General features: G+C 46.3%; 1 protein-coding gene across 1 annotated transcript in view; it reads right to left on the bottom strand.

Moving 5' to 3' along the window:
- Window positions 1–1854: 1854 nt before the first annotated feature.
- The window catches only part of ITK (IL2 inducible T cell kinase), a 34240-nt gene continuing 22057 nt past the window's right edge, over window positions 1855–14037 (bottom strand). Inside the window, exons 9-17 of the mRNA XM_054217650.1 lie at window positions 12244–12323; window positions 11453–11589; window positions 10620–10694; window positions 9755–9926; window positions 8809–9025; window positions 8010–8074; window positions 7802–7920; window positions 4993–5150; window positions 1855–4445 (exon numbers count right to left, since the gene is read on the bottom strand). Coding sequence (XP_054073625.1) covers window positions 4374–4445; window positions 4993–5150; window positions 7802–7920; window positions 8010–8074; window positions 8809–9025; window positions 9755–9926; window positions 10620–10694; window positions 11453–11589; window positions 12244–12323 — 1095 coding nt within the window. The 3' untranslated portion in view covers window positions 1855–4373. The remainder of the gene's footprint in view (window positions 4446–4992; window positions 5151–7801; window positions 7921–8009; window positions 8075–8808; window positions 9026–9754; window positions 9927–10619; window positions 10695–11452; window positions 11590–12243; window positions 12324–14037) is intronic.

A 14037-nucleotide genomic window follows, 5' to 3' on the forward strand; every position in this document is an offset into this window, starting at 1 on the left:
GAATGGATGCCATGGGCTGAAGGCACCATGGTCTGCAAACTACAAAAGCAGCAAGACAGCCTTGGAAACTATCTTTGTTTCAATAAACAGGACCACGCCTGAAAAAATCTATTGATAGCATCTCTGGGGGTAGACTCTTCTCCCTCCCCTGTGCAGCATTTCTTCTATCTCGCCTTTAACTGGAACATTTTGTAGTCATCGTTCCTCTTTTTACTATTTATTGCTTGTCACAAAAAATCAGTAGTGAGCATTGTTACTGCAGATCCAAAAGATTTAACAGCTAATATTGTTCTGAGGCCGTGGGTGAAACAAGGTCAGTTCAAGAAAACTGTCGCAGTAAAAACTGATGTGGACTTTTTTTTTTTTTTTTTTGCACAGTTTAATCTGTGCACATTATCAGCCAGGCTCAGGATGATGGGAATTCCATGAATGTTATGATATTATTTTAATTTTCTGCTCTGTGTTGCCTTAGATCGTAAAATAATAGAATGAGCTTCTCTGCATTTGTCTTGCAGATCTCTCTGCAGGTTGGGGACAATGGCAGCGAGGGGCAGGCCCAGGAGTGTGTGTGCCTCAGCTGGTTGTGTGTGGAGGGGAGAGATAACATGATGGTGGGATGAGCTGAACCGAGGAATACACATAAAATTGAAGTGGCTGCCAAGTGAGATTTAGCAGAGCCGTTCACCTGAACCCTGCCGTGCTGACGAGCGCGGCGCTCAGAGAGGACAAAGCCAAACATCACGTAGAAATATGTTTGTTTAAAAATGTTTCAGGAAAGTCTAGATTTTTTTTCAGGCCTGATTTTAAGGTAATTATCCACCGGAACAAGCACCCACAACCCCCACTTCCCCAGGGTGACCAACACATTCTCAAGAAAGAGCTTTTCATGGCTCACGTTGCTGCACTCCAGCCCCTGGTCTCCACTGAGAAGCATCAGCTGCTCTTTCCAGATGAGGTACTGCTTGGCTGCCTTTCCCGGCTGGGATGCCAGCCGAGCTGTGCCAGCGCTCGGCCATCGCAGCAGCAGTCGGGGACACGCTGGGACGGTGCTCCGGGCCTCGGCTCCGGCCAAATGTGCGCCGTAGGCAGAGCCGTGCACCCACCGCCTCCGAGAACCGGCAGGCAAAAGCAGGGACAAGCACAAACTCCCACCTTTCCTCAGAACAGCCAAGCGGAGGGGGTCAAACCGGCAAAGGGGGAATGGTTTGAACATTCAGCGCTTCGCAAATACTTTCCAAGGAGACAGGGAAGGGGTATTCAGAGAGTTGTTATTCACTTTGCGGCAGGAAACAGCTGATAGTCTCACCATGGCTTTGTGGGGAACATATCTAGTTAAGCCACATGAAGGCACGGGCCTAAACTTGCCATAGAAACTGCTATGGCGGGAGAAGACTGTGTTACGGTCTATTAATATCATGGTGTATTAATATCATGCAGTTATCACAGTACGGCACTGCTCTTTTGAAATTCCTGAAATCCCCTGTAAATAATTATGGGTAAACGCCCTTTGGGAGCACACAAATATTACTACCCTCATTTTATGAAGATTCAGACAATTTAAAGACACCGCAATGGATGTTTACACTTAAAAATCTATGTGTCCATATAGTACATTACCCTGTTTGCAGAGATTCTGAATACTTCCTACCCCCAATTAACCCAGCACGTAATCTAACCCCAGAACATGGCCACAGCTCTGGGGAACAGAGATATTTCAGAAAGCCAGAAGAAGCCTTTTTGCTTCTTGGTGGGGAGGATTTGGAGGAAGAGCAAGCTGTACGATTGTAAGAGCATGAGGATGGTTTTTGCATATTTTGTTAACATATAGCGAAAGCCACAGTTGGTACTCAGCAATTTTATTGTTTGTAAAAATAGGTATCGTGTACATAGAAATACTGCAAAAAGAAAACTGAACATAAAACATCACAATATTATTTTGTGCAACACTCTCTAGCCAATAAATATTACACTTATCCAAATATAAATATAATCTCAGAAACATTACCTAGCGGAGCAGTATTGCTGCTACTTAATAGCAACCTCCTCAAGCTCCTCAAGACCCCTGGTTCCTCCCAGGATGGAGGGGGCAGCAAGCCAGAAGCTTAGCTTTGAAGCCTGCAGATACCCCTGCCGCAGAGCGTCTGTGCTCAGGGAAGAATCGTTTCAGAGTATGCTGTGGTTGTACGGATTGTCTAAGTGCAATTGAGAGCAAACAGGGTTATGGCCAGCTGTCCTCAAATTTAGCTGTGGCTGTGCAGTTTAACGTGGTTAGGGCTGCTGAAAACTTCACTGGCTAAATGTCAAATTTAGCATCACCAGGACGTGACAACCGGCTAACTGAGACTAAAGGATGAGAGGGACAAAGAAAAACTTAGCTCAAATTCATTGCAGGCAAAAATTCAAAATCTGTTTATAGGTGCTCATGTTCCACGTACTGGTTCAGACTACCAGGAGATTCTGGGCAGCAATCCTGGTTTGAAGGCAGCGCTCTGATCCTGCATTTAGGATTGACAGCCTCCAGTCTGAATGTTAGGGGTCTCCCTGCCTGGGAGAGATATTTGATATTTGTAGGAGTAAACGAAAGAGAATAATGTGGAATCAAAGCAAAGCGGGAAGATGTATAAGGCAGGAACTAATGCCTTGCTCGTATCCGTATACCTGAAAAGATATTCTGGCTCCTAAAAGCTACCCTAGAACCATGGGTCTGAAAAATACCAAAAGTTAAGCCTCCTTCTATGAAGAAATAGTTTGACACAGGATATGTGAGATCATGGGATTACGTTATTTCCTTGTTCCATTTCTGTTGGCAAACGTATTTGAACCTGACTTCTGTAACGATGGGAGAGATTGCTGGGGGAAGCTTGCACCTCACAGTTCTTGTAAACTGCCGTCACATAAGGTTTACCCATGTTCTCACCTGCCCAAACAGAGAAGCATCAAAAAAGTACTGCATATATCATCTGTGAGTCCTCTTGACTTCTCTAGTTATTGTTAATGCTATGCAGAAAGTCCTGCTCTTATTTACAAATTCTGCAGGACACTAACACCCACACTTTTGGTTTTGAGGTCAGTTATGTCAAAACAGTGTCTGTCTTGTGGTGAAAAAGATTTTCACTGAAGTACCGGGAGATGGATATTGTTTATACCTTCTGCTGCCACCACATAATGTGGAACCGCTCGTGGAGTAAGTACCCAGACAGCCCCTTCACGTAGGACTTTTTCTTTGATCAGTCCCTAGAGGATTCACCAGTTTGTTCACAGAAGAGATGGAAAAGTCTTTGCTTGTGATGATTCAGTTACTCTTTGAAGTGGGAGAAAATTCTTCTCATTATCACTGGTGCACTGAGTAGATACTCTGCATGTTTCCTCCTCGTGGCCACCCTTCTGAGCCCTCCAGCTCCTTCCTCCCAAACACGCGCGTTCAGGAGTAGGTCCCTGGGCCTTTCACAGATAATCAGGTCCTGGGAGCCTGTCTTGTCCTGCACTGGAGACACACAGCACTCCGCACTGGTCAGCCTTCAGGACTCAGTTCAAAGAAATTGGATGGAGATCACATATTTATCTTCTGATGTAAAAAGACCGAAGAACAAACTAATACAGACTTCCAGCTTTGACTCCCCCTCTCCAAGAATGTCTCCATTTCCATCAGAGTCCCATTTCCCCCCTCACTATACAACGCAATTTGAGAGCATTTCAAGACTCTTCAACACGTTACTTTTTCGCTTCCTTCCTTACAAACTCACATGCACACGCAGACACCTCATCAGCTCACCGGGTACCAGAATCCTCTTCCTGGTATGCCACAGTTTCAGAGAAACTCATGCAAAGGGAGAACAAAACCGCCTTGAAATACCACCATCAGAAATGCAGTCACTAAATCCAGCCTGTTCCCCTGTGTCCCAGGCTTATTCCTGTTCAGAGCCTTCAGGTCCAGCCCACTCTGAATGAGAGAGCCATGGAGATGTCTAAACGTTCCTCCTCAGGCAAAGACAGGGCTCTTTTTCCCCAGGGAAGACCTTAATTTGGGAGTTCACAGAACCGGAATAGCAATGTCAGATCTCTTAGTTTTGAAGCTTTATCTCCAGGAGAAATACTGATGGATTGTGTCCTTCAGGACTGCGCTTAATTGCTGATGCTGCTTGTAAGCTGCAAACCACATTCTTGGCCAAACCAAAGCCTGTGTCTGTCTAGGCTCTGGGAGACCCGGGGATATCTTGTCTGTCTGGAAGTACCAGCCTCTGCCCTCTCCTCCTCCCCAGGCATATGGCAAGTGTCTGTGGTGAGAGGATTCCTGTTAATACTTTGTATGGGGAAAATCCAGCCATCTGCCCCCTCAGGACTCTCTTAGCTTCACTTAGTGGCCGGTGCCACGATTACAGATCAAACTCCGAGATTTCGCTCAGCTGGTACAGCAGAACAGAAAAGGACGGCCGGTCATCTTTCCTCTGAGCAGGGGAGAGAAGAGAGAGGGGGAACATTCATGTCAGCTTGAGAGGAATGGCAAGGCTAGGAGGGAAAACCTTGTGAAGAAACTGAGGATTAACAAACATACGATCTATTGTTAGAGAGAAGACGCCAATGGAAGAATGAGCTTCCTTCTGTGCAATGCTTCTTTTCTGCTAGCAGTGAATTTTGCCTAGCGGATGCTAAGTACCTGGTAATGGCTTGGCTGTCATTTTTACCGTCACTATTAAAACTCAGCCCCACAGATCTGCAGCTTTCTTAGGAAGCAAACTGTTGAATTAACTTGAGTTAGGTGCGCTACATAGACCTCTCAGTGAAGTCAACACACTCTCTGGAAATAGCAGCTTAAATAAAAGGCAAAGAGCCTCGAGTTTACTTGCTAGCACAGACGAAAGCTACACAGTGCTTCACCTCCAAGATTTTATCTTGCGTTAGCATGTGAAGTATATACCTCTCTCTCCTCCTAAAAGCCAAGGGAGAGAGAGGTCTTGTCTTTGGGAACGAGGGCTCTCCCGTTACAATACTAACCATCCTCCAGCAGTGGCTCATGACCTCATAAATCGCCTTGGAGGCCAGCTTGGGTTTGTAGAGCCGAAATCCTGCGTTGATTTCTTCCACCACCTCTCCATTGGTGCGGTTCTCATAGGGGATTTTACCTTCACTGAAGACCTCCCACATCAGCACTCCTAAAGCAAAAAAAATGAGAAAAATCACAAAGAAGCAAGTAAAATCCTCAGCGGGCCCATGGCTGCCTTCCACCTGCTCTTCTCTGCAGCTCAACATGTGTGTCTGTTACTTGGAAAAGCATTTTCACGTGGATTCTCAGTACACATCTGAAGAATCAGACCCTCTCACAGCTCTGCAGTGTGAGGATGCCAACTGGGATCTCTGCTGGGTCCAGTTTGGTCTCTGCAAGATTGACTTCTCTGCATCCTATTTCATGACAGTCTAGCATGACAGGGATGGCTTTTCCCATAAGTCAGATGAAGTCAAAGTGTGTTACATGTCAGAAAGCAGAGCAGTGTCGTATGACTTCTCCCAAACTGTGAAGAAGAGGAAAAGCTTGTGCATATACTCCATCCAGATGCGTAATCCGGGAAAGAGAACCCACTTTTTATCACTGATTCAGTTTATCTATTTTTGCTTCCAGTTAATCACGTATAAGAGACATGTCACTGATGTTCCCACCTGCAGTGTGTCCTACACCAGAATCTGCTTGTATTTTGGTGAGACTCAGGAGCGGGAAAGCAATCTGAGCTGCTCCGCTCCTGTTAGTCAGCTCAGCCTCAGAACTGGGGACTCCCTGCCTGCAAAGCGTCCCAGGCGGTGTGGTTCGCTGGGATGAATTCACATGCAATGACAGTGGAGTTTCAAAGGATTGCAGCACATTTTTCCTCTTTTCCTAAACAGTCAAATGTTTTCCTGTGATTACTGTTCAGAGCAGTACAGAAACTCGTGCTTCTCTAGCGGGGGAAGAGAGACCGGCAAAGACAAACAGGCTGTGGAATATGTCGCGGTCGGCCACTACATCAGAGAGGCTCTGCAAATGGAGTGAATGCAAGGCATCTGTGTCATTATTATGTTTAATTTCTTTGGTCACCTAATATGACTGCCTTGGTAAACTGTATTCACATTGTATTAGAAAAGGGAGACAGACAGATAGCCTGAAGTAAACCTGAAATAAAGTCGTGTAACTCCACAGGCAACTTTGCTAAATAATGCCTGCTTTCCAGCTTTGAATTCTTCAAATAGGAAGATGCATAGAGATTGCAGCTCCTCTCCAATGATATTGGCTCCACTGAAGAATAAGCAAAGCAGCTGTACCCCGTCGGTGTGCAGATTCCTGCACTGGGAATTTCTCACACCCGTTTTGTTCTCCTGGGCGCAGCAGGACTGCAGGCCTGGCAGAGGAGATGAATGGGCTGCAGAGTAGCGGAGCAGAAAGCTCCTCACAGTCATGAGACCGTGACATGACAGAGGAATCCTCTTATACAAACCCCACTGGATGGGGAGACAACGATCCTGACAGATGCACAACACTGCTGTCTGCACATTCCACAAAGAAGGACTGACCAGCGCAAACAAAGCTCACCGGTATTTCATTCAGCCCTGAAACTGGAGTGAGCCAACTTCACCAGGCTTGCCTTGACTGTAAATCGAACTGAGCACCCCTTTTGGAAGCATCTGGCTCTCAGAGTACAGGCCAGTTTCCCATTTGTGAAGCAGAAGAACATTCTTACCAAGGCAGCGTCTCTCCCCATGTCACTGCCACCTTGCTGCGAGGTGTCAGAGATAGCTCCACTGGAAATGTCATCCCTTGGTATTATGTGGTGAGTGCTAACAGCCTCCTCCACACACCAGGGGACGCGGAAAGAGGAATGGTGCTCTCTGAAGCATCTCCGGGTTGGGTCCTCGAAGGCTGTCGCGTGGGTCTGAGCACCCAGCTCCCACTGCGCTGCTCATAACCCACCGCAGGAACGCACAACGTCAGCCAGGGTGAGCACAGCGAGGGGAGAGGGCAGCAGAGAGTTCCCCAGCGCAGACCAGCAAAGGTTATAATCCTGCATTATTTACTGCTCGGCCCGGAGCTGAGTGGCACCCCATTGACTGCGTGCTGTGCACAGCACACTGCACCGATTCACCCTGCGGTGCCGCGATTTGCATGTTGGCTGGAGATGCGCCAGATCCATTCGTGTGCCAGATCAACAGGCCAGCGGACAGCCTTTGTTATCTCCAGTGCCAATGACTTTGCGGGAAAAAATATACAACGGCTTTCTTATCTATGAGGGTCCAGAAGGGAGACCAGAGACCGGACGCAAATCATAAAACAATGCAGGAAATGAGGCAAGAAAATGTGAGCAGTGAAATAATATTTTCAGATTGGCATAAAGCAAACGGAGTCAGCAGAGCAAGCTTGGAAAGGCAGAGGGTTTGAGTGAAGCATCAGTGCCTGGGACAGACACCCAGAGAGATGGAGTGCCTAAATGTCGTTCCTTTCCTTGTATAATCTTGTCAGTGACTCTCCAACCTTTTCTTGGACACTCCTGCTGTATCACCGTGAAACAGAGTTCGTTATTTGGTATTCTATAAAATTGCATAGGTATAATAGATTGTTGGCAGTATTTGCAGCATTCCAAAGTGTTTTGGTAGTTTGCTAATCTTTTCTTTATTTCCCTTAAATGACTTAGGCTTGCCTTCGTAAGCCATTATTCAGGACAAACACCCTTGGAGCCCAGAGGATGTGGTGTTTAGGAGAGTTTACTTGAGGAGTGAGCCCCCAAGTTTTTCTGAGCTGTTGTTCGCTGCTTTTTTTTCCATTCTGACAATTGATTCTTACCAAATGACCAAACGTCAGATTTGGTGCTATAGTGGCTGTAGGAGAAAACCTCTGGAGCAGACCACTTGACTGGAAACTTGGTACCCGTGGAGCTGGTATACTGATCGTCAAGGACAATCCTGGAAAAGGAAAAGAAGGGACCGTGCTGAGTCACCCCCCAGTCCTGTGACAGCCCCCCAGGGAGTGTGCGCAGCCCCGGTGGCATTACCTCGACATGCCGAAGTCGGACACTTTGACCACGTGGGATTCCCCCACCAGGCAGTTCCTAGCGGCCTGCAAGAAAAGAAGGTGCAAAGGCAGAAGGTCAGAGCTGAAAGACTGTCACAGCCACTCAGTTGCTCCTGGCAGAACCGATAGTGCTTAAAAAAAGGAGAATCAAAGTTACACTGTACCACACGAAGAGGGCAAAAACTTGGGACTCTCATGCTTTCTGTACATTGTACGGCCAGCAAGTTCCTGTTGCCGAGAAAGCTGTTGAACCATCAGTGTGACTTGCAGGCCCTTGTTGCCCAGAAAGGGCAAAGACCCTAAAATTTCCACAGCTACCCACAGTCCTCAGTCCCCTAACAAAACAGCAGCAGTGACTCATGCAGATTGTTCGAACACCACGTATTTAAAAGTATGGCATCAGCAATGCACGTTTATGCATGCGTTAAAACATGTCTTTTCAGCATCTTCCCTGATTTTAGACATGAAGAGTGGTCAGTCCCTGGGAACTGTGGGAGCTGGGGCTCTTGGGGAGCAAAAGAGTCCACTCAGAAAAAGAGACCAACTTTCTGTCCTCATTTCCTCTCTCTCAAACACAGTTGAGGGAAATAGATGAATCAGCGCTCCAGGGGATGCTTTTTTTCCTAAAGTATTGATGCTGCTTCTGCAATAAAGGATGATACTGGATCCCAAATCAACAGATAGGCAGGAGAAGTGCGAAAGCTGAAATTAAGGAGGGAAGAAAGCACAGGGAAAAGCCCGTCTGGAGCAGAGGAAAAGTCTATCTGGGATGAACATACCAGGTCTCTGTGGATGACAGAGTTTTGTTCCAGATAAGCCATTCCTTCACACACATCTTGGCACATCCCCAGCAGGGTTTCCTTTGAAAAACTGCCCCGCTGGCTCCTGAGGTAGTCGGACAAGCAGCCGTTCTCCATGAACTCAAACACCAGGCAAATGGGAGTGTTCTCAAAGCACACGCCATAAAGCTGGACTAGCTTGGGGTGAGACAGCTTCCTGTAGGATGGGGAGGGAAGGTGGAAAAAGAAGCTGAAATAGGCCCTGCGCTTTTTATCCTTACAGCAAGCGTGTTATACACAGCCGCCTATGTCACCCTGCTGCACCCCTCTCTCCGCAAAGGCCAACTATGAAAGCAGAAAGAAGAAAATGTGTAGACCAAGTCAAGTGGCACTAAGTAGCATCCCATTTTAATCGTTATGGTCACCTAAAGACTTTTCTGCATGGAAAACCATCCAATCAAATAAATAAGCAACAAAAAAAAATCCATTTCTCTCTACTTTGAAGGGGCTGAACTATAAAAAATACGAAGTGAATAAAACCAAGGAGAAACATTTTCAGTTGTGCAAAGCAAACAAATTTTGCAGGTAGGGTTTTTCAATAAAAATCCCTCAAATTTTATGAGATTTCTTCATCTAATTATGTCCGACAAAAACCGCTTTGCTCTCCACAACACACCATCAATTAACCCTGCCTTCCAGAACAGCAGGGATGCAGAAGACCATTCTGGATATTGATAGACTTACCAGCACAGTAATTCACCTACACTTTGAATTGCCTTCCTTTGCAGCCTCTGGAGCTCACCCATCTCTCTCTATACTATTTAGATACATAGCAGATAATCCAGGTTTAAATTCCCCATTCGTATTCCTGAACATTATCACAACACTTTGTTTCAGTCTTGTGAATCCTACAGGGTCTGATTTTCTTGGTGAATCTACTACTTACATCAAGACTTTAGCTTCCTCGATGAAATCCTCTTCAGACATTGCTCCTTCACGAATGGTCTTTATGGCTACTTTTGTCTTCTCCAGCAAGTAGCCAAGGTAGACCACCCCAAACTGACCACTGCCGATTTCCTGTACACGGGTGAGCTCAGAGGGGTTAATGACCAATTTTCCTGTTGATGTAAGGGGGAAAGCGTGAGGATCTAGCAGTAAAATGTCAAAGAAAAAGCTTTTGTGGGTTGAACTCTGAGACAGGACTCAGAGTGAGACTTTCTGGCTCTCCCTCAAATTGTCTGTCTGACCTTTGGTAGGTCATTTGACTAGTCCGTGCTGCAGATCATTCTCAAGAATGGGAACAACAACATCCCCTTTCTTTCCTCATTAGTCTTGTCTATCCGGTTCTGCAGGGAGGATTGTTTCTATCATGCATATGTGCACTACCGAGCACAACATGCTTTTGAGTTTCTTTGATGTCTACAAGGATCACAATAAAGATGATACCAGCAAAATTCTGTAGACAACTATATGCAAATAGAGGCATTTTTCAGGAGGGGCTCATCTTTTTCAAGTTATGCTGTGCTCCCACTCCCATCGCCTTCGTTCAGCATTCATTGCAGCATTTAATGTTGACTTCTTTGAGACCCTGGCGTTCTCATCCCCTCCCTCAAGGCACTGCATGATCAGTTATGAATGGTAATGACAAAGATGATAATCGAGTGAATGTTGCAGTGTAAAGATCTGAAGAAAACTATTTATTGTGGCTACAGTCACGTGGATATTCATCAATATCCACAGGGATATTCAGGATCACCCAACTAACCAACAAGGAGAGAGATTCCCGTATGGTCAAGACAGTAACTCCATACCGTAGCTCAGTCCTGCAGTGATTGGGGCCTTTTTTCTCCAAGAAGAGACTGCATACCGCAAACGAGTGACAAGACCTGAATAACAGAGGAAAGATGGGTGCTAGTTATTGTCACACTCATGGGAAGTGGCTGTCACTACCCCAGAAGGGAGTCTGGATGCTGGAAGCAGATTTATTGTACCGAGTTCTCAGCTCCACTTGAGGGCAGCTGAACCTCTTTTCAGACTGCAGTTTCCTGCCTGCTCAAAGGAAGCCAATTCTTAGCAGTTTCAGCTTATTTCCCACTTTCAGTCTGTCAGCAAATATGAGCTGTGAGTCTCTATTAAGTGTGATAAAATTCCAAATTACACCTTTTATTTGTAGGGCATTTCAAAGCCCAGGGTTTCCCCCGGTACTCCTAGACTGTAGGAATCTTCGGTGACTCCCATGTCTGGCTGTGGATTGTGGCCATGTCCCTAACTTCGTGTCAAATCAAGGCGCAGGGATATATCACCTCCTGGGCAGGAAGGCCCTGCAGTGTAACTCAAACGGATAGCTTGGTCTGGTAGTGGTGACGCACCCCATGGGCTCCCAGCAATGAAAGGGCTCTCTCTAGTATGTCATCACGGCATCTATGTTGGTCATATCAGTCTTAGAAGGGCCATGAAGAAGATGTAATGCCCAAGACGGTAATATTCCTGCCATCCAAGTGCCAGAATAAGTGGAAGAAAAGGTGATGCCATTTAATGTTTCATTGTAAGGACAGTGGGCTCAGGGGCCTTCCTTCCATCAAAACAGCCACCTGGCTGCATGGTAAACCAGCAACTTCCCTGGTCAGCATCAGCCTTCACTCACCTGCTGCATTGTGCTGGTGATAGTTGATGAGTTCAGGGATGCAGTCAAAGACGTGCTTTTCTGCCAAGTAATATCGCTTGGGAAAGTCAGTTGTCTCATTGATGTGGTAATGCTTTATAACAGGATTGTTATCCGTGCTGAAAAAGATGAGGTTTTCTCTGAGGAAAACTAGATTGCAGCCAAAAAAAAAGACAGGAATCTGAGGATTAAGTGGAAGAGGAGCAAGCAAGCAAAGGGGAGAAGCTTCCTTATGCAGAATGAATGGGAGAGGAGCGAGGAGTCAGCTGCAATTGCTGATGAAAGCTGTGTAGTTGTATGTTCTCCCTCTCACTCATAGATGGTCTCATCTCTAGAAAGGCTGAGGTTTCCCGATAATAAGAGGTTGAGTACCAGGTTTCTCTGCCTCTTCTTTCTGAAACAAAACTTTCTGCCCCATCACTGAAACCCTTTCACTAGTCTTGTATTACCCACCTCTGACAAGTCCCATATACAGTCCATGTTGACCCTACCAACGCTTCAGCTGGGGGGACAGTTTCATCAAAATTACAACCCAATGATGTTTAAGGCACTATTTATAGGCATACATTTAGACGCAGGGAAAAGTGGAGCCTTTAATATACTTTGCGAATGGCAGCTAACTCTTCTGCCTTTTTTGGAAGTGTTTTCCTCTATCATTTTCACGAGCCTTCTGCTCTCTCTTTATAATGCCAAAGCAGCTACAGAGATTACACTCTCATAGAAGCCATTTCATTGCTGTAATTGATGCGAAAAGCTGCTGAGCTCAGCTGTACCTTAATGCTTTGGTGAAAACAGAGACTGTGTACATGCCAGGCTGCCTCGAGTCTCTCACCATGAAGGCACCTTCCCTACCCTGTAACAGGAGCAAAGGAGAGGAAACTGGTTAGAGACATAATGGAAAAAAAGAAGTGGGCTTGGGGCAAAACTGTGCTCGTTTCAGGCCTGTCTACTGCTCAGTCACGAGGATGTGCTGAACCATGGAGGAAAAAACTGAGCCACGAGCCAGCTGACAGAGCTTGGTCTGTTCCAGGTACAGCTCTGATGGCTGCCCAGGGCTGCAGGTACACCCAGCTGGTCTCTCTTGGGTGCTGTGTATTTTTAGCTAAGTTTCCTGAGGAAATGAGACTTATGTGCTCGTGCTGAGTACGTGTGGGTGTGGGTACATGAGTGTGTGCCGCTGTCCCTCCATGCCCTCTAGAAATTTTGAACCCATTGACTGCTTTCAACCCTATCTGACAGCACGCTGGTGATATCAATTTCCAACAAGCTCAATGAAACGGGCAGCTGATTGGAAAGGCTTTGAGTGCCCTCCATCGAGAGAGCAACTACAGAACAAGAGTACGATTTATTGAACACCAGAGACTCCATATGGGAGTGTATGAAAGATAATGTACCAATATACCACAAAGGGGAGAAGTTTGGACAAGATCCTGCCCTTTCATAGGTACCCCAGTCATCAGTATCTAAACATGAATGTGTAGGAAAGCAGGCTTCCTCCACTCTGGCACTCACAGAACAATTTTCCTTTTTAATTTTTCACTGTAATTGCTTTCTACTCATCTGAGTGCTAAAATGAATCATAGGCCGTGATCCTGCAGGGCCAAGCACTAATGGATCAGATGGCAGAGGAGAAGATTTAACATAACAGTTTGGATGTAATGTGCTGTGCTGATCTATATATTGGTAATAAAAAACGCATTTTTCTTCTGTTTGCACATAAAGATGCTTTTCATCTAGCATCCCAAGTGCCTTATTATTTTGTTCCCTCCTTTGCTTTACGTGGTAGATTCCTTCCACTTTATATGTCCTCTATCCACCCACAACACCTGGTGGAAACGTAACTCACAAAGTCCACCCTGCCTTGGTCTCCTTCCCACCTCCCCAGTGGGTTGATTCAGCTCCAGGGGAACACAGGGGCCGAGACCACTGCTGCATCCCCCGGGGTATGAACCGCTGACCTTCAGGGTGCAGCTCTGCCCAGGTGGGACCGGGCCACTGAGCTATAAACCTTCCAGGGTTGTCTCTTCAATGTGGGTCTACCCTACAATATGGGTACGTGTGGTTCACCACACCTACCATATCTGCACCGTACAATATCTAGCACAGGGAAGCTCTAAAAACAGTCTCCAGATGCTGCCGTAGAAGCACCTACATCATGCTCAGTGAGGGCTTTAGGACTGATCTCCCTGGCAGGCGTGGGGTTGCTTGCACAGGTAGGGGAGTATCGGAGGCAGCGTCCTGCCCGAGTTATTTTAAACACTCTTCTTTCCCTTCCTGCCCAAAGAGCTTGGCCTCGTGTTTGGGGGGAGCTGTGGGGGCTGTGAGGTTTTGAACCAGAAGGCTCTGCAGCCACATGGGGGTAGTTGCCACAGAAAAGTGGCACTGGTAGGACCAAAAGGAAAAATAAGATCACTAAACCGTGCGTGGACACAGCCTGTAGGAGTTTATAGGCACTAAAAGATTTTTTAAAACCGCAGAAAAATGCTTTTATTTCCATAAAATACTGTCATTCCAAGAAACAACACTTTATTCGGGTCTCCTTTTAGTGTAAGAGCTGATTTAAAAAC

Source organism: Rissa tridactyla, chromosome 11 (genome assembly GCF_028500815.1).
Source record: "Rissa tridactyla isolate bRisTri1 chromosome 11, bRisTri1.patW.cur.20221130, whole genome shotgun sequence".
In the NCBI taxonomy this organism is placed as follows: domain Eukaryota; kingdom Metazoa; phylum Chordata; class Aves; order Charadriiformes; family Laridae; genus Rissa; species Rissa tridactyla.